Source organism: Schistocerca nitens, chromosome 2, assembly GCF_023898315.1.
Source record: "Schistocerca nitens isolate TAMUIC-IGC-003100 chromosome 2, iqSchNite1.1, whole genome shotgun sequence".
Taxonomy (NCBI): Eukaryota; Metazoa; Arthropoda; class Insecta; order Orthoptera; family Acrididae; genus Schistocerca; species Schistocerca nitens.
This window is the reverse complement of record NC_064615.1, coordinates 797471594-797492335: the sequence shown is the minus strand read 5'-3', so window position 1 is coordinate 797492335 and position 20742 is coordinate 797471594. Positions and strand designations below refer to the sequence as shown.

At 38.5% G+C, this 20742-nt stretch overlaps 1 protein-coding gene across 4 annotated transcripts in view; it reads right to left on the bottom strand.

Moving 5' to 3' along the window:
* The window catches only part of LOC126237054 (mitochondrial import inner membrane translocase subunit Tim21), a 50478-nt gene that overhangs the window by 12105 nt on the left and 17631 nt on the right, over positions 1-20742 (bottom strand). For 3 of the 4 annotated variants that reach the window (XM_049946832.1, XM_049946830.1, XM_049946831.1), the window contains 3 exons: positions 5365-5600; positions 3015-3249; positions 2520-2619 (listed from right to left, as the gene is read on the bottom strand). In XM_049946832.1, the coding sequence (XP_049802789.1) occupies positions 2520-2619; positions 3015-3249; positions 5365-5587 (558 nt within the window). In that variant the 5' untranslated portion in view covers positions 5588-5600. Of the gene's footprint in view, positions 1-2519; positions 2620-3014; positions 3250-5364; positions 5601-17294; positions 17383-20742 lie in introns of those variants that run through there. The other variant, XM_049946833.1, reaches the window with a different exon arrangement.

Here is a 20742-nt window from a genome sequence, read left to right as displayed (position 1 = left end):
CATAACATAATTAGTATGCCACAATTTACATACGAACATCAAGAAAAATTACCAAAAATGTTAAATCCCTATTCATCATGACAACATCAGCCCATACTGTGCATAAAGCAAAGGGAAACATCAAATTAATGTCTCATCACATTACAACTTCTTTTTGTTACCTTATATCGAACCAAAAATATGTTGACAGTTATTTTTATCATCGCAAGAAAAGCTGTTAAACCTTCCAAAATCTTGTTTTTGAGTTACCAACATCGGACAAGAAAAATGGTTAGAACACATGCAAAATGTTAGGGGCGAATATTCTGAGGAACAGTAGTACTATTTGTACCAAAAAATGGTTCTCCTCCACTGTTTTTGTAAAAAGGTAAAAATGGCCCTTGTAAAATGGCATCCCGCCCTGAGTTAGGAAATTGTGCTGTCAGCAAGATTAAATATCTAGAAGTAAGAATTCATGCTGTTACCAAGGTTAAGTATCTATAAGTAATACTAACGAACAATACAAAACAAAATGAACATGCAAAATGAGTGGCAGGGAAGATGAATTGAAAAGTTAGATAGGTTCACGGACAATACAATGCATCAGCAAAAAAAATCACATACATGATGCTTGTGTGGCCACTTCTCAAGTATTGCTCCAGTGTTTGAAGTCCTTATCAAGTAGACTTTACAACAGAAATAGAATAAATTCAGAAATCTGTTGCTACATCATAACAAATCAATACAACCAATTTGAAAGTGTAAGAGAGGTGATGGCGGAACTAAAATAGAGAAATGACTGTTCTTGTAGAATCCTGTTGAGCACATTTAGAGAACCAGTGTTCAAGGAAAATTTCAGTAACATCGCTGCCTCGTTCATGTATTGTTGGGAATAGTGACAGTAACATATGAGAGATTAAAGTATGTACCAAGATATATAGTTAGTCATTTTTTTTACCTTTACACCATCCATTAATAGAATGTGAAAGAACATTACCAATAGTGGTACTAAGTACCCCCTGCCATTCACTGCACAGCAGTTTGTGGGTTATGTTACATACAGGTAAAATTATAAAGGTTGAGGATGATTCGTTAGCGTCTTCTATAAATTGATCCCAATATGACTAAGTCATTTATCACAGACTGCAGAATCAAGATCCCACATGGAAGCAAGACACTTGGATACAATTAAGGCATTCTTCTATCGTGCAGGATAATCCAGATCATAAAGTGGTCACTCATAGCTGACAACCGCAATACCTCTCTCACTGCAAAAAAAAAACCCTTAGCACTTTCTCAAATATAGTGGCATTAATCATTGAAATGATTCCCACAAATAATTTTAGTACCACTGCAGATTGAAAACAATTAATAATTTGTTTTCAAATCCTCCATTCCTCACAACCAAAGAAAGTAAAGAGCACTCAAGAGATTACAATGCACATGTGGATTGGGAGGGGGGGGGGGGGGTTGGAGAACTGCCTCCATATACCCCAGAGTTGAGTTGTTGAGAGCATCATATTGTCAGAGGAATGCATCAACACTGGAATTGGGTCACCTTTTCACATCACACTACACCCTTTGGCTTTACAAACATTGCTCAGTGGAAAGTGACTGTTCACCTTTCTCAAGTAACCACTTTGTATGATCCTCCCACCAGGTAAAGCAGCACTGAAAAGGAAGTTGGCAAGATGAATGATCAACACATGCAAGCTTGCTGCTGTTACACAGGTTTGGTCTAGGGCACCTAGGTTGTACCTTACACTAGGTGGATCACATTACAAGGATACTAACAATGCTACTGAAACAGGTGCCCAAAAGCTCCAAACGAGCCTATGATGCAACACTGTCTCACAGTGGAACTACAAGTGTCATTCTTCAATTAAACTTGGCTCTAAGGCTCTGCAGATCTTCAAATGCTAACTTGCAGAGTGTGTTGCATCATTTCACATAGTGAAGGCGAAACCACAATCAGTCTGAGATAGAAATACTTAATAAATTGTTCCACTGCATCCTGGAAATTGGAGGAATCCATAAGAAGATTTTCAGACAGACAAGAGCAGGTCACCAATAATTATCATATTACTTCATCACTTAATTTTTTTCCCCATTGATTAAATAGTTTCTGGTTTGTGCCAGTATCATGTTGCAATTCCTTTCTATAAATCTCTTCATTTAATTTAAACGCCTTGTGTGTGTGTGTGTGTGTGTGTGTGTGTGTGTGTGTGTGTGTTTTAGCTGTCTATCACTGCTATTTAGATGTACTCTTGCCGCTAATCAGTCCTGATTCAGATTCAAAGAACAGCTTCCTGTTTGTGCTAGTAAACTGACAGTCTGTGTTCAGGTTCTCTGAGATTAGATTCAGTGTTCCCCTAGTAGGTAAGCAAAATTTGCCTTGCCTACTCAATAAACAGTAAAATATCTGTAAAGTTAAGGTGCTAACTAATTACTCTGGATAGTCAGACAATAAAAACTGTGCAGAGTTCCAAAGGGGGAAAAATCATTAGAACAGACGTAAGAAAATAATACCATGCAATTACCTCTCTCATTTCTAAGTGCACTGTTCCACGTCTCATGCTGCCTTGAATATAAAATTTCATTCTTAGGTGGTTGATTCCATCTCGTTCGTAGAACAGGTGGCTGCAATTAAATAAGCAGACAATTGAGGAAAGTTTAAGTAAAGAGTGGATGTTCATTTTTAAAAATCAAACAAATCCATGTAAGGAAAGGGAAGCATTAAGTGCAAAACATATGAAAAACAGACACAAAAAAGGTAATGATTTGTAGTTGGTCAATAAAATTTTTATGGTAACCTTTGAATGATTCATGATGATGTATCAAGTTCAGTCATTTGTCTCCTGTTACCCATTCTGAATGTTTTTTCTCTGTTTGTTCCTCCAAACCATTGCCTCTTGTTTTTGCTTTTCATATTCTTAGACATGGCTGGTGAATGACAGAATGCTGCCTCTCACAAATAATTTTATGAATGTGGTAATGCTTATATGGACTAAACAGTTTTAAAACATTTGTCCTACCTGACATGTCGTCTTCTGCCTCTTCTTGTTTGTTCGCCGAAACCCTTAATTGGTTCACCAAGAGCATTTATAATACGAGGATCTTCAATACATCTCTCTAAAGTTTTTGAGTAAACACTATTTGGGCTTTTACTAGAAAATAATTCCTTGAACACTGTATAAAACATGACACCTGTTAATCCCAAACCAGCAAGAATGATTCCCATATAGGAAACAGTTTTTGTTGCTTCTTTCACTGCAATAAAGTAAATTATTAAAATTACAATAAATTAAAATGTGCATAATACGCAAATTCAAAAGTTAAATGAAAGGTGTAAGAAACAAGTAACAACAATGCAAATTCTGTTGGTATCTGTACAGCATAACAAAATAAATACAAAATCCTATCACATAAAAGTAGTGGCAAACTCATTTACACATAACACACACACACACACTATTGAATATAATGAGTAGACACCACAGTCTAGGGATGAGCAATGATTATCAATACTTACAAAATATCAATGTTAGGAGTTTAAAAATTACTGTTTCAATATCGATACCAAACTCTTTGAAACAACGTAACATGGATGTTAAAGACAATATATCAACCTTCGACGTTGGCTTGTTAATACTGTCAGTAATTTTTTTCATCATTTAAATTAATATATTTTTAAACGTATCTTATGAAGAAATCAGTGCTGTGGTTAGAGGAGTATAAATAGAATATGCAAGAAAAAGTCATACCATCATCTTTCGCACATATGCTCAATTTGGTAGCAAAAAATTCTACTGCCAGAGCTGATTGATGCTGGGAAAAGGATTGAAATGTGGTTTAAACATAGTGCAGTAGCATGTAATGAGCAAAAAAAAAAAAAAAAATCAGACATCAAATTAACTCAAGAAGTAAACACTAGATGGAATTCAACGTTGTATATTATTGAAAGATTTTTGCAGTCATACCTAGTGATTAAGAATGTTAAGACTTGCCATGCTAGTGCACCACCTGTGCTAATGGCTGCGGAAACTGTAAACTGGCAGATGGTTGTGGCATTTAAAACCTGTGGAAGTGTCTACTTGTGGAATTTGTGGAAAAAAATGTGTTTCACACAGTAAAGTAAACCCAATAACAGGTAAGTGAAACATCTGGCATACAAACAATACAGACACTGAAGAGAATCTGAAGAGTAACATCATTACACAAATGAAAATGTGATTGCTACCAACTGTACATGTTAAAATATTAGTCATATCAACAGTGCTTGAGCCTAGATTCAAGAACATACAATTTCAAAATGCTTTAGGATGTTTGAAGGCAATCAAAACCAACAAGAATTTGCTCGCAGCTGTTGAGACAACTCTAAGTGAGGATGGTCAACATGTTGATACACAGCAGGGAAACAGAGAAACCATATTTGATTCATAGCGTAAACATTATAAGATAGCACCAAAAAGAATAATTTTCTAAGTGGAACAGGAACAGGCCTATCATCACAGTCCAGTTTTTAACTGACAGATCACCTTCTAGATCTTAAAATAGATCCAATAGAAGTATGGAATCACTTCATTGGTAACACTGCCTATCGAGAGCAACAAAAAATTGCACTTAAATATATGAGCTGTTTAGTCACATTATCAGCTTCTGAATGACTGATCTCACAAGCAGGATACACTCTCAGTTAACAATGCAGTAGACTGAGAGGAGAATTGCTCTCAAAAATGGTATGAGAGTCCCTAGACAAAATGTGGTGTTTGTAGCTGTTATATTCATTGATTAATAAATGTATTTTATTTTGTTTTTACTCCATTCTCTAAATTTATTATTTGACTTTGATGCTACAAATTCTGTGTGTTGGTGTCACTTGTCATCATCCATTGATGATTTGCCAACACCATCCATCCTACTTCACTCAGATTACATTTACCATTTCTTTTTTTTTTTTTTTTTTTTTAAAAAAAAAAAGATCATTGTTTGGCTTTATATTGAGAGAAAAAATATACACATAAATGACCATAAAATTGACAGTCCTGGAAAGCATCAGTAATAAGCACAGCATATGACCATGACTACTAAGGTAGGTTACAGAATACTCTCCAGCAGTATCCTAAATAATAATTATTAATGTGACTATACAGACAAAATTGTTGTTAAAAGAGAAAAAGTTATGAAACAATTCATTCATGAATCAAGCGTGTGATAAATAATGTGTAACCTCATCTATTATCACTCGTGGTTAATATGAACTAAACCCAAGAGAGACGTAAACAATTAAAAAACGGGATGCACAATGACTTAATAATGAAACAGTAAGCTTCCATCATTTTACCCTACAGTTGTTTTTCCTAAAATTAAATAATGTATACAAACCATTTTCAAGTGTTTTTGGTGCTCCAACTTCATCTTTCCTCTTGATAGTAAGTGACGACTTCTTTTTCTCTTCATTACTATAAAATCTTCTGTTTACAAGTGAACTCTGCTTAACAATTTTGGTTATTGCTCTGTCTTGTGCTTGGCAGCCACAAAATGTTATAGCCAATCTTCCTGAATGCAGTGTGTAGTAACGTAATATTGTTTTTGCAAATGAAGTCATTTGTCAACAATTTCTGCGGAAAGGAAATTACACAAGTGATAAAGTAAAATTAGGTATTTCATGTGACACACAATAAGAATTTAAGATCATATTATACTGTAGAAATGCACTATGACTTCACAGAACCAATTGATGAAATCTCGTATCTGGGATAGTTTATAACAACTGAATATATTACAAATGCAATAAATATAAGAATAAAAAGTCCTGAGTTGTTTTGGTGAACAAAATAGTTTCCAATATTAACCTGCCATCATGTGTAGGTGAATACAAATTGTACAATCAACTTGAACTTTTGCATTGTTAACGCCAAAAGTATTGAGAAGTTCTGTGGGCAATGGAGAAACACATGTTGAGAATTACTAAGAGCCAAGGGAAAAGAAACAAATACAAGGGTAGTCATAAAATTTTGATTACCAACTTACATAATTTATTTTGTTTGTTGTAGACACATGTCTTCAGTTCTGATACACATCAAAATTGCCACACCACATTACTGTAGCATCCGCTAGTGCAGGAATGCACCAGCCCCGGGCTGCATGTGGCCCGCTGCTCACGCCCCCCCCCCCCCTCTCTCTCTCTCTCTCTCTCTCTCTCTCTCTCTGTGTGTGTGTTTCAGTCCCTATGCCCCATGCAGGCACAGTGACGGGTTTGTGGCCCACATTACCAGCAAGTCTGTGCACCCTTGACCTAGAGTACACAAAGCAAAATGGTGCAGCCCATTGACAAAATGGAGTTTTGTGCAGTGTTTCATTTTCTGCAACAGTGGAAATGTTGCAGCTGTGTTAGGCCAGTCCAGATGACTTCTTTAGCTGTGTGTATTGAGCTGACACAGCCCAACATATCCACTACTTCAACTCTTCCAGTTTTTTCTCCTTCATCATTACAATAATTTTTGGGGGCATTGTTTTAAAATGAGTGTAGTGATTAGGCATTTCTTCACCCATGGCATAGGACCAGCCACAAAAGCTACATATAGCTTGTTTTTGGCTCCTTTCTTTTTAAAAAGACTGCAATGCATCAAATTTCAGTAGTTTTGATGTATATAAAAATATTTTTTTTTCCAATGACAAATGTAAGAATATTCTCAAGTAAATAACTTTCTCTTGAAGAATCCTTGAATCTATATTAACTTTAATGCACCTGCCTCCCTGTGTGACACAAAGTGTATTAGAACACACAGTGTCAATGTGTCTCCACTGCCTTCCATCAAAGACCAGAGAAGCAGAGAGAGTGAACAATGCAGCAGCTACAAATAAATCATCAGTTAACCAGCTCCACTATAAAAACGGTTGACCCCTCCATTTGTTCTGCCTGGGCTGCATTTCAGATTCTATGGTAGTATCAGTGGCAACTGGAGGGAGGGCCCTATTCAGAAGACTTCCCCTGATCCAAGCTGGCGGTCATGTGTGCACACGAGGTGTGCTTGCTTGTGTGAATTAACGTTGTGTGCTTCTTTTTCTGGCGAAGGCTGTGGTTGAAAACTTACGTGTAAAAGTCTTTTAATTGTGCCTGTCTGCAACTTAAGGTGTCATCTTTACGAAAAGTAGCAATCTCTCTTTTCCTACATTGTTGACTTCAGTGTTTATCCGGATACACCGAGCAGATCTATGATTTACCTCACAGCTGCAGCAGTATGACATCATGTCTAATGTATTTCAAATTTATTCCCAAGAAGAAAGCCTACCCAGCAGAGGTACTTTTTATTGTATCATTTATCAAGCTGTCTTTTGTTTCATTCGTGGATGAAGCATGTAAAAAATGACTGCTTGCATACCTGTCTTGAGCTGTTTATTTGCCTATTTCATCTGTATGATCTTTATGCATAGATACATATGTAGATGAAAAATCTTCATAGTTTCTGCTGTGAAAGATTATTCTTGAAGTTTGCTATACTTTTTTTGCAAGGTGTATAGCATATTTCTTCGAGTGCCTGCAAATTAAGATTTTTCAATATTCTGTTACTCTCTATCACCAGTCAGATATGCCTGTGAGCACGTACACCACCCTTCGTTGTGTCCCCTGTCAGTCTAATCAGATATACACGTCATACACTAGAGCAGTATTGAAGTATGGGTAATACAAGTGTTTTGTATCCAGTCTCTTTGTAAACAAGCTGCAGTTTTTCAATATCTTGCTGACAAATTGTAGCCTGCCAATTGCTTTACCCACAATTGAACTATGTGGTCATCGCATTTCAAATCTCTATACACTATTACTACAAAATATTTGTATGAATGTAGTTGTGACCAATTAACCCTCACACTATAATATCTCATGAAATGTCCAACATGAATTTCTCAGTTAAGTAAACCTGCATCTACTAGCTATTCAGTATCAACTGTTCGCTGTATCATCCTTGTCAGTGGCATCATTCAGATGTGCTATAGAGAGCCACAAGGTCAACACATCATTATAGTGGCCATCATTAGCCACTTCTTCTCACTCAAGTAGCTCCTCAGTCGGCTTCACAAGTGTTTGTGCACCCCATCCAGTCCTCCCCCAAAGGAAAAAGTCCTTGGCAGTACTGCGAATCAAACCAAGTTCCTCTGCGCAGCACTCAGACATACTGATCTATGAAGGTGGACTTCTCAATTAACCCTTGATCAGGCATGCCATTTTTCATAACACTGGCAGGTGTGCGGCGCACTTCATACATATACAAAGAATACCTTTACGTTACCAAGGTAAAGGTGTATGAACAAGATTACAGTTTACTCTTAGTTTAATTAATCAGCAATAAAGTAAACTAACATTGTGTGTGCTAAATCACTGTTTAATTAAGATAGTAATAAAATAAACTTTGCATTGAATCCCTCTATTGCCATACACAAGTGTTACCCCATAGAAATGACCCACCTGATGCATCAAATAGCACAGTTGCATCAGATTTCTGCCATTCATTTATTTGATTACTAACTATCTCATAAATAACTGTGCTGCTAGCTCATAACCTGGGTCATTTTCTTGCACCAATTGTAAATTTTTTCTCATCTATTTTGCGGATTTTTTATATTGTGGCTGCTCACTTGGATGTACGACAACACTGTGTTAGCTGAAGCAATAATAAAGAAATAGATACGGGCTCAAAATTGTGAAACAACAGGAAACGGTACAAAACAAAGTTATTTGTGAGTGGCACACTTTGTAGAAAGGCACGCTGCTCGAGAGTTAAGTACCAGTTGCCGGTAGTTCCACAAGACTAATGTTTTGTTGAGAGTTATTGGCACATTACTGCTACTCTTATCAGACAGAATTTCTTCACAGACTGAATTCTGTAATAAGCCTGAGACTGCAACTAATACTGCTTGCTAAGTCATTAATGTGTAACAGGAATAGCAGTTACTCTGGGACATATCCAACTGTAGATGACTTTCCATCCAGGATAATGTTAGGGGGTTTTCAATCCTATCAAAAACCTGATTAGATATCCTGCAGAAACATAATTTCTTTAGAAAGCACCTATGTAATACTGGATCAAAAGTCCACAAACAGCCATATCAGCCTGGTTTCTGCTATTCTCGGAACTGTGGATATAATCTGTGAAAACAGTGCATTGAGTTTCATATGAGCAATGTTTTGGGAACCTATGCTGATTTACGTGGGAAACGTCCAGGTAGTCATAATGTTTAAAATCTGAATATGTTCTAGGATTATGCTACCACCAAATGTAAGTGATATAGGAATGTACTTCTCTGGATCAGTTCTACTTTGACCTGTATTTTTTCCCAGTCATGGGGACCACCTCTCTGCTCAAGGGACCTGCAGTAAATTAAGGTCGAGAGTGTAGTCAGTTATCTAACAACCCCTACAAAGCTTGGTAGAATTCAATTGGGCTGAGATACATTATTAAGTTTTGTGTATTTAAGCTGCTTTTCAAACACAACTAGTAGTGAATATAATAGAGGGAAACATTCCACGTGGGAAAAATATATCTAAAAACACAGATGATGTGACTTACCGAACGAAAGTGCTGGCAGGTCGATAGACACACAAACAAACACAAACGTACACACGAAATTCAAGCTTTTGCAACAAACTGTTGCCTCATCAGGAAAGAGGGAAGGAGAGGGAAAGACGAAAGGATGTGGGTTTTAGGCCTTTACAAATGGCTGCGTGTGTGTGTGTGTGTGTGTGTGTGTGTGTGTGTGTGTGTGTGTGTGTGTGTGTGTGGGCGCGCGCGCGCGCATGTATACCTGTCCTTTTTTCCCCCTAAGGTAAGTCTTTCCGCTCCCGTGACTGGAATGACTCCTCACCCTCTCCCTTAAAACCCACATCCTTTCGTCTTTCCCTCTCCTTCCCTCTTTCCTGATGAGGCAACACTTTGTTGCGAAAGCTTGAATTTCGTGTGTATGTTTGTGTTTGTTTGTGTGTCTATCGACCTGCCAGCACTTTCGTTTGGTAAGTCACATCATCTGTGTTTTTAGATACACAACTAGTAGTGATTTCTTTGAAACTCATCTCAGCAGCTACACAACTATGAATATAGAAACATGGTTTGTTTTTTCTTCGTAAGGGAAGATTTGAAGCCAGAATTCAAAATTTCATGCTTCATTTTCAAATTTTATATTAAATGCTGTGTCATAAGTGTATGGGCAGTGTTTTTCACAACAATAACACGGTTAATGTAGGGCCAAAATTTCTTGGGGTTCCTGGCAGGTTCTATGACAATATTTGTCTAGGGTAGTTACTGAAGATTTCACATGTTGCCTTTCTGATAACCAAACACATTTCAATTAATGTCTTTTGTTACTTACTTGATAAAGAAGACATGTTCCCCAAACAAGGAAACAGTATGTCACACACACCAATTTTTGATGGCAGGTTGAAATATTGTTGTACTGGAAAACTAATACTTGATGTAACCCCAAAATTAAAGCCGAAGTAAAGACGTGTCTTTTGGTTGTCTACTTAGCCACAGTAAGATTCCTCTTTAGTCACTAGCAGAACAGATCCTAGGCATACTTATTGGAAAAAAGAATTACTAAAATATCTATAAAAATTGAGCACTGGGCAATTAAAACCCTGGCACAGTTAATGAAGTACATGAAGATCAGTTTAAAATAATATCTCCAACATCATCAGCATAGCTCCAATCTCTTTGCTGGTACTGTAACCTATTTCACTACATCTTTTGTTCTGGTTGTCAATCCTAAGGGTGGTTAGGTGCAGTTCTTCAGTCATCTTCATTTCAGCATGACAGCAGCATGTTGTATCATTTCTGATCTACACTGTATAGTCATGTAATTGTTCCCTTCTGCCATCCCTCCAATAACACTTTCCAGCTGCAACTCATGCCACATTATGTGCCATACTATTTTGTCTCTTTTATTCATTATATTATTCAATAGGTAATTTTCTTCATTGAGTCTTTGCTGGAAATCTTCCTCGCCTATTCAGTCAACTCATCCGATCTTCAACAGTCTCCAGTAATATTATATTTAGAAAGCTTATTTCCGTTTGCCTCATTGCTCAGGATTTCAATCGATACAGAGCCATGCTCCAGACATGGCTTTTCATTTCTTGTGTGTTTCAAGATTTATATTTTTGGATATTTATTTATTACTGCTTACAATCTCAGTACCCTTCACCTAGATTCTAATGTGGGTCTTATTTCCCTATAGCTACAGAAAATTGTTTTCACCTTTGATTAAAAATTCACTTCCTGTTAGGTAATGTAGTTAAAGCATTTACAATAACTGATTAAATTAAATATAAAAGAAACAATGAAAACCTACCCAAAATACACCATGGTAACACATTTGTCAGTAATCTACACAGATGGCATACTGGCAGTTCCTGATCTTAACCACTGCGACACCCAGGGCTAAAAAAGTTATATTCTTCAAGAAACCACTCTTGCAGAATTCTACACCTATGACCTACGCTTTTGTCTACGCAAGTGAGCCCCTGATCGCAAGAGACAACGAGCAAAATATCTAGAACCGAAGTTGCAGGAAACCAAAACAATCAAATCTATCATGCATCAGCCCTGAGATGTAGCCAAAGGTGATGTAACACTGTTGTCCACAGTCCCAGTAGAGTCAACCAGTAAGACCTACTGGATCCAATACACCAGCAGCCGGCTCTAGCTAGGAAACCACGTAAGTCACCAATAAGTTCTCATTCAGTCTGCTGAATCTGCCATAGCTGCCATGTTGTTGACCACATATCCACTGCATCTGATCATCCTCTACGTAGCAATGAATTCTGACATCGGTGAATGCTCAATAATATTCACTGCGGTCACAGTATTTACTTCAGCACCATCACATAAAATGTGGTTTTCTCTAACAGTGCATTTATTTTGTAAATATTTCCTTAATTGTGCCCCAGATACTCGATTTGCCACTTTGTTCACAAGTGCCATTTCTCTCAAACATTGTCACTTAGTCTTCCAATGCCTGTTATTTGAGTCTGCAAAATTTCACAATCAAGGTGCCCTTGTAGTATATAGTCTGTTGTATCTATGGCGCAACATGTAAATATTCTGGGTATGGTGTATGGTCTGTCACACAGTGAAACGTACACGTAGATGGACCTATATGGCTCATAAGCACATTCTCCTTCATGTTTGGAAATCTGTCATCTACACTGCGATCTGTTGTGCTACTGTCCCAATCTCTTTGCCACTCATGCACTTACTGTAATTTTAGTTGTAGTAAAATGTGAACACCACTCAGGCATTAGGTATATTCCGACTGCTGCCTTCAAAGAAGGAGCAGCAAATAATCTCCACTGAGGTGACAACAGTCATGGAACAACAAAATGAACATATACGGATAGTGATAGTAGTGTGCACTGCATGAAATAACTGCAGAAATCAGTGTGAAATGTACAACAAACATATCTGTTAGGACAATGCGCCAAAATGTGGCATTAATGGGCTATGGCAGCAGACAACTGACAAGTGCCTGTGCTAACAGCACAACATTGCCTGCAGCACCTCTCCTGGGCTCATGACCATATCAGTTGGATCCTAGATGACTGGAAAACCATGGCCTGTCAGTTGAATCACAATTGACAGTTGGTAACAGGTGATGGTAGGTTTCCAGTGTGGTTCAGGCCCCACAAAGCATGGACCTAGGTTGACTCCAAAACAGTGTGGACTGTGTTTACATGGAATGGACTGCGTCCTCTGGTACAACTGACCATGGACTAGAATAGACCATTTGCAGCCATTCATGGACTCCGTGTTCCCAATTTTTATGGACGACATTGCACCATTTCACTGGATCATAATTGTTCACTATTGGTTTGAAGAAGATTCTGAACAATTTGAGTGAATGATTTGGCCACCCAGATAACCCACATTAATCCCACTGAATATTTATGGGGCAATCAAGAAGTTAGTTTGTACATAAAATCCTGCACCAGCATCACTATCACAATTATGGATGGCTATAGGGGTAAGTATGGCTCAGTATTTCTGTAGGGGACTTCCAACAACTTGTTAAGTCCCTGCCATGTCGAATTGCTGTACTTAGCTGGGCAAAAGGTGGTCTGACACAATATTAGGAGGTATTACACAACTTATGTCACCTCAGTGTATGATCGTGACACATGATCAGCACGTCATCCCGCAGGCCCTTATTGCCAGTAGATTAATCCTGATGATGCTGCTGCTTCTTTATTCAAGCAGCTGCTAATTTTGAGTCAAGAGGCTTAGTAAACCCCATTACAGACCTCCCTACCTCAGAACAATCCAGAGGTATTGGGAATCAAACCTGAGTCGTTCTGCGCCTAAGTCATCAATGCTGACCATTCAGGTAAGGAGGCAGTCCTTTTTGTTATCAGTAATTTCTCTCGTTTTGTGAATACTCCCTCAGCGAAGCCAGTAAAAACAGCCTCTCCATCTAACAGTGAAATCTGTTGGGCACGCACCCAGTGTGAATCATAGTGCCTCCACCATTGTGAGCCCTGTGTACACCTTACAATTGACTTTTATCAATTATATCACACTTCGTGTGCCCAAGCACTGACTGCAAACCCTATAATTCCAGTGGGGATTGCTTTTGATAGTGTGTAAGCAGTTAACAATGGGATCTTAAAGTCAATTGTGCCCAGTCTTGCCAAATGTTGTTTGTAACATTGGCAGATTTCTGACATATTTGAGAGTTGCATGTGTGAAAGTTATGCCTCTCATTCAGTTGTGTGTCTAAAAACTTACATACCTCTGTTCAGCAGACTAGAGCTCCCCCAATTCTCAGAGTGGGAGAGGTTGCCACTGAACAGCTGGTAGGTAGTCTTACTTGCTGTGCTTTACAATTTATTACATTAGCAACACTTTTGCATCATACCAAGCACATCACATGGTTTTCTTTCCTGCCTGGTTCTTGAGTGCTCCGCAACCACATCTAGTATATCATCATAGGCTGTGACTGAGCATTTTTATTCAGAGTTGCTAGTAATGGCTCAAAACTAGAATTTTTGGATTTCAGACTAACCTTATGAACACATTGTTGATTCCTCCAAATTTGCGCTTTTCAATATCAATAATTATTTTCATAGTCGACATCGCCAACTATCTGGCACTTTGAAATAAATGCTTATCAACAATAGAGTTTCTTTGTGAGATTTGAGTCTTTTTTTTTCCTATCATTTCAACTAATTATAACCCATCCAGCTAGTCAACTCATTAAATAAGCACATTTCACAAAAGCTAAAATGTTTGAAGGAACATTTGTAAAATATAAACTTATGTAATTTAGGCCTATAATGTAACAGGTAGAGTTTACACACAGAGTGTTCTCGGTAAATAATAATTCTCTTACTCTTCTTGGGTCACCTAATAACATAGGCAAATACGTGTATCACCATAAACAAGTTTTATATAAAGGGGTAGAATTCAGAAAAGTCACACACAACCCCACGTCAGGGGATACTTATCAGACAGGATGAGAAAGGAAGCCTCCCTTGTCCAGTGTTCTGGGTGACTTTTGTGGAACTCTTCCACTTTACTCTCCAGTCCTTTTCCTTCACCCCTCTTCCTTCCCCTTCAACTGTTCTGCCAGAGGAAGGAACCACTGGCTCTGTAAGCTTGCATAGCTAAAACCTTATATATGATTATAATAGAGGGAAACATTCCACGTAGGAAAAATATATCTAAAAACAAAGATGATGTGACTTACCAAATGAAAGTGCTGGCAGGTCGACAGACACACAAACAAACATACACACAAAATTCAAGCTTTCGCAACAAACTGTTGCCTCATCAGGAAAGAGGGAAGGAGAGGGAAAGACGAAAGGATGTGGGTTTTAAGGGAGAGGGTAAGGAGTCATTCCAATCCCGGGAGTGGAAAGACTTACCTTAGGGGGAAAAAAAGGATGGGTATACACTCGCGCACACACACACACACACACACATATCCATCCACACATATACAGACAAAAGCAGACATATTTAAAGACCAAAATATGTCTGCTTGTGTCTGTATATGTGTGGATGGATATGTGTGTGTGTGCGAGTGTATACCCATCCTTTTTTCCCCCTAAGGTAAGTCTTTCCGCTCCCGGGATTGGAATGACTCCTTACCCTCTCCCTTAAAACCCACATCCTTTCGCCTTTCCCTCTCCTTCCCTCTTTCCTGATGAGGCAACAGTTTGTTGGGAAAGCTTGAATTTTGTGTGTATGTTTGTGTCTGTTTGTGTGTCTATCGACATGCCAGCGCTTTCGTTTGGTAAGTTACATCATCTTTGTTTATATATAAAGGGGAAACATTCCACATGGGAAAAATATATCTAAAAACAAAGATGATGTGACTTACCAAACAAAAGCGTTGGTATGTTGATAGACACACAAACAAATACAAACACACACACAAAATTCAAGCTTTCGCAACAAACTGTTGTCTCATCAGGAAAGAGGGAAGGAGAGGGAAAGACGAAAGGATGTGGGTTTTAAGGGAGAGGGTAAGGAGTCATTCCAATCCCGGGAGCGGAAAGACTTACCTTAGGAGGAAAAAAGGACAGGTATACACTCGCGCGCGCACACACACACACACATATCCATCCACACATACACAGACACAAGGTAAGTCTTTCCGCTCCCGGGATTGGAATGACTCCTTACCCTCTCCCTTAAAACCCACATCCTTTCGTCTTTCCCTCTCCTTCCCCTCTTTCCTCATGAGGCAACAGTTTGTTGCGAAAGCTTGAATTTTGTGTGTGTGTTTGTGTGTCTATCGACCTGCCAGTGCTTTCGTTCGGTAAGTCACATCATCTTTGTCTTTAGATATATATTTCTTCTGCCACTGATTGGTGAGCATATATTTTACCTATCCAATTACATCATATTATCAGAAATTTATTATTTTCATTACTATAAAAGTGTTGACACATTTGAAGACTCCAAGTACATGGGAATGTGAGATGACAACAACACTGTCATCTTTTTGATTACCTACCCTCAATGAAAAAGAGCACGAAAGCTCAGCAACAGATCATTGTCTGAAGTGCTGTTACTTATCTCCTACATGAATGTAGTGTGTGTGTGTGTGTGTGTGTGTGTGTGTGTGTGTGTGTGTGTGTGTGTGTGTGTGTGTCCCTCATTTACAGTTTGAGAGTTTATCAAATTATGATCCTTTTTCTTATCATTTTATGTTGTGTCTTTGTAACAATATGCTGTGATAATTGAATTACTATTATGAGCCCTTGATGTGATTCAATGACCTTTTGCAACTAATGTTACAACAGTGCTGTGAGTTACTCTATCTTAAGACATGTTACACAGTTTCTAACAGTAATACTTGTCTTACTGTATGAAACCTATAACATATATTGAGCATTTTAAATTAGGTGCACAATTATATGAAATATTGAAAATCAGTCAGATTTGTGAGAGTAGTGATGTGGTGCTAAGTGTGTCACAGACCACAAACAGCACTACATACAAAGTTAATCAAGTATTTTGTGACATTTAAACAGTCATTCATTCTAATTTTGTGTGAAAATAATATAATGCATGTCGAATTTACCAAACAGAAAAAATTGTAGTCTATCTTACTTTGAAATTTTGTAAGACAAATGACAATTGTAAAATGTTGCAAGACCATGGCAGCAAAGCTGATACATATATGCATGCAATCTAGGAAATCTGATCCATCTGTCACCTACTGATGTAATTTTCCTAATCTATCACTTTTTGCACATCATCTAGCATATAACCATTTGCAAAAATATGGCTGTATCATTAACTGTTTACACCAAAGAAGCACAAGGACCGCTCTTGTGCAGAACCTCAACTGATATATAAAAAAGTCTAGTGCACTAAAAATTATTAAATGCAGGCAGAAACGAACAAAATGACAAGCAGATACCCACACTAAATTTGATCAATGCTGGTGGTATATGCCTTATCTCAGTAGTAAAAATGTGTTAACAATTATACCTGGAGTTTCCTGCTGCAAGTCTTGAAGGGCAGATTTTTTTCTCATTTGCATGTAAGGGAGTTACAATTATATTCAGCAATCACAGTACAATCAGCAATCTCACAAGAAAGCTGTCTCAAGAGAATGACAGTATCACTGTTTGTCAAAACGACATTTAGCACCCCGTCAGAAAGTAACAAGAAGGATATTCTGGGTGTCTTGAATATTCTTCCTTCTGGAATTACAGAGTGAGTACATGACTTTTTAGTGAAGTAGATAATCAGAGCAAAGTGGGGAATCTTTCTCAGTATGATAAGGGCCACAAAAAATTCACTTACATAAGGGACTTCAAAACGATAAGAGCAGATTGTTATGGCAAAGTGCCTGAGAACAGATATCCACAAATGGTGAAGCTGGTCAGGTTTCTCTGTGGAAATTAATTGAAGATCAGTAGATCCATGAATAGGCAACGAAGTGCTGTGTACCCACACCTTATTACAGAATGTAGAGGTCATAGGCTTGTCCTGTCTTTGTAGCACGATAATTGACAATCTGTGGCAGATGTTATGCTTGAGTGCAATACTAGTGCAGCCGCATATGTTTTGGAGCACACTGTTGAGTGCACATTGCTGAAGTTGGGGATCCTCAGCAGATGACCCATGTGTGTTCCCAGCTTCCAGCAACATCTTCAGTTATGATTGCAATGGGTATGGGATCATCAAGATTGGACTGTGGTTCACAGGTACTGTGTTTTTGATCAGATGAATCATGTTTCTTGTTACACCTGTCAATGGCTGTGTGTCGAAACGCCATCATCCAGGCGAACAGTTGTTCGAAACACGCATTGTGCCTGGATGGAGGACAGTGGGGATAACATGCAGTATGTTCACATGGGCTTCCAAGCAGCCTCTGGTAGTAATCAAAAGCACCCAATGAACCATGGACCTTGCCGTTGGTGGGGAGGCTTGCGTGCCTCAGCGATACAGATGGCCGTACTGTAGGTGCAACCACAACGGAGGGGTATCTGTTGAGAGGCCAGACAAACATGTGGTTCCTGAAGAGGGGCAGCAGCCTTTTCAGTAGTTGCAAGGGCAACAGTCTGGATGATTGACTGATCTGGCCTTGTAACATTAACCAAAACGGCCTTGCTGTGCTGGTACTGCGAACGGCTGAAAGCAAGGGGAAACTACAGCCGTAATTTTTCCCGAGGACATGCAGCTTTACTGTATGATTAAATGATGATGGCGTCCTCTTGGGTAAAATATTCCGGAGGTAAAATAGTCCCCCATTCGGATCTCCGGGCGGGGACTACTCAAGAGGACGTCGTTATCAGGAGAAAGAAAACTGGCATTCTACGGATCGGAGCGTGGAATGTCAGATCCCTTAATCGGGCAGGAAGGTTAGAAAATTTAAAAAGGGAAATGGATAGGTTAAAGTTAGATATAGTGGGAATTAGTGAAGTTCGGTGGCAGGAGGAACAAGACTTTTGGTCAGGTGATTACAGGGTTATAAATACAAAATCAAATAGGGGTAATGCAGGAGTAGGTTTAATAATGAATAAAAAAATAGGAGTGCGGGTTAGCTACTACAAACAGCATAGTGAACGCATTATTGTGGCCAAGATAGACACAAAGCCCATGCCTACTACAGTAGTACAAGTTTATATGCCAACTAGCTCTGCAGATGATGAAGAAATTGATGAAATGTATGACGAGATAAAAGAAATTATTCAGGTAGTGAAGGGAGACGAAAATTTAATAGTCATGGGTGACTGGAATTCGTCAGTAGGAAAAGGGAGAGAAGGAAACATAGTAGGTGAATATGGATTGGGGGGAAGAAATGAAAGAGGAAGCCGCCTAGTAGAATTTTGCACAGAGCATAACTTAATCATAGCTAACACTTGGTTCAAGAATCATAAAAGAAGGTTGTATACCTGGAAGAATCCTGGAGATACTAATAGGTATCAGATAGATTATATAATGGTAAGACAGAGATTTAGGAACCAGGTTTTAAATTGTAAGACATTTCCAGGGGCAGATGTGGATTCTGACCACAATCTATTGGTTATGAACTGAAGATTGAAACTGAAGAAACTGCAAAAAGGTGAGAATTTAAGGAGATGGGACCTGGATAAACTGAAAGAACCAGAGGTGGTAGAGAGTTCCAGGGAGAGCATAAGGGAACAATTGACAGGAATGGGGGAAAGAAATACAGTAGAAGAACAATGGGTAGCTCTGAGGGATGAAGTAGTGAAGGCAGCAGAGGATCAAGTAGGTAAAAAGACGAGGGCTAATAGAAATCCTTGGGTAACAGAAGAAATATTGAATTTAATTGATGAAAGGAGAAAATATAAAAATGCAGTAAATGAAGCAGGCAAAAAAGAATACAAACGTCTCAAAAATGAGATCGACAGAAAGTGCAAAATGGCTAAGCAGGGATGGCTAGAGGACAAATGTAAGGATGTAGAGGCTTGTCTCACTAGGGGTAAGATAGATACTGCCTACAGGAAAATTAAAGAGACCTTTGGAGAGAAGAGAACCACTTGTATGAATATCAAGAGTGCAGATGGCAACCCAGTTCTAAGCAAAGAAGGGAAGGCAGAAAGGTGGAAGGAGTATATAGAGGGTTTATATAAGGGTGATGTACTTGAGGACAATATTATGGAAATGGAAGAGGATGTAGATGAAGATGAAATGGGAGATAAGATACTGCGTGAAGAGTTTGACAGAGCACTGAAAGACCTGAGTCGAAACAAGGCCCTGGGAGTAGACAACATTCCATTAGAACTACTGATGGTCTTGGGAGAGCCAGTCATGACAAAACTCTACCATCTGGTGAGCAAGATGTATGAGACAGGCGAAATACCCTCAGACTTCAAGAAGAATATAATAATTCCAATACCAAAGAAAGCAGGTGTTGACAGATGTGAAAATTACCGAACTATCAGTTTAATAAGTCACAGCTGCAAAATACTAACGCGAATTCTTTACAGACGAATGGAAAAACTGGTAGAAGCAGACCTCGGGGAAGATCAGTTTGGATTCCGTAGAAATGTTGGAACACGTGAGGCAATACTAACCTTACGACTTATCTTAGAAGAAAGATTAAGAAAAGGCAAACCTACGTTTCTAGCATTTGTAGACTTAGAGAAAGCTTTTGACAACGTTAACTGGAATACTCTCTTTCAAATTCTGAAGGTGGCAGGGGTAAAATACAGGGAGCGAAAGGCTATTTACAATTTGTACAGAAACCAGATGGCAGTTATAAGAGTCGAGGGGCATGAAAGGGAAGCAGTGGTTGGGAAAGGAGTGAGACAGGGTTGTAGCCTCTCCCCGATGTTATTCAATCTGTATATTGAGCAAGCAGTAAAGGAAACAAAAGAAAAATTTGGAGTAGGTATTAAAATTCATGGAGAAGAAGTAAAAACTTTGAGGTTCGCCGATGACATTGTAATTCTGTCAGAGACAGCAAAGGACTTGGAAGAGCAGTTGAACGGAATGGACAGTGTCTTGAAAGGGGGATATAAGATGAACATCAACAAAAACAAAACAAGGATAATGGAATGTAGTCAAATTAAATCGGGTGATGCTGAGGGGATTAAACTAGGAAATGAGACACTTAAAGTAGTAAAGGAGTTTTGCTATTTAGGGAGTAAAATAACTAATGATGGTCGAGGTAGAGAGGATATAAAATGTAGACTGGCAATGGCAAGGAAAGCGTTTCTCAAGAAGAGAAATTTGTTAACATCAAGTATAGATTTAAGTGTCAGGAAGTCATTTCTGAAAG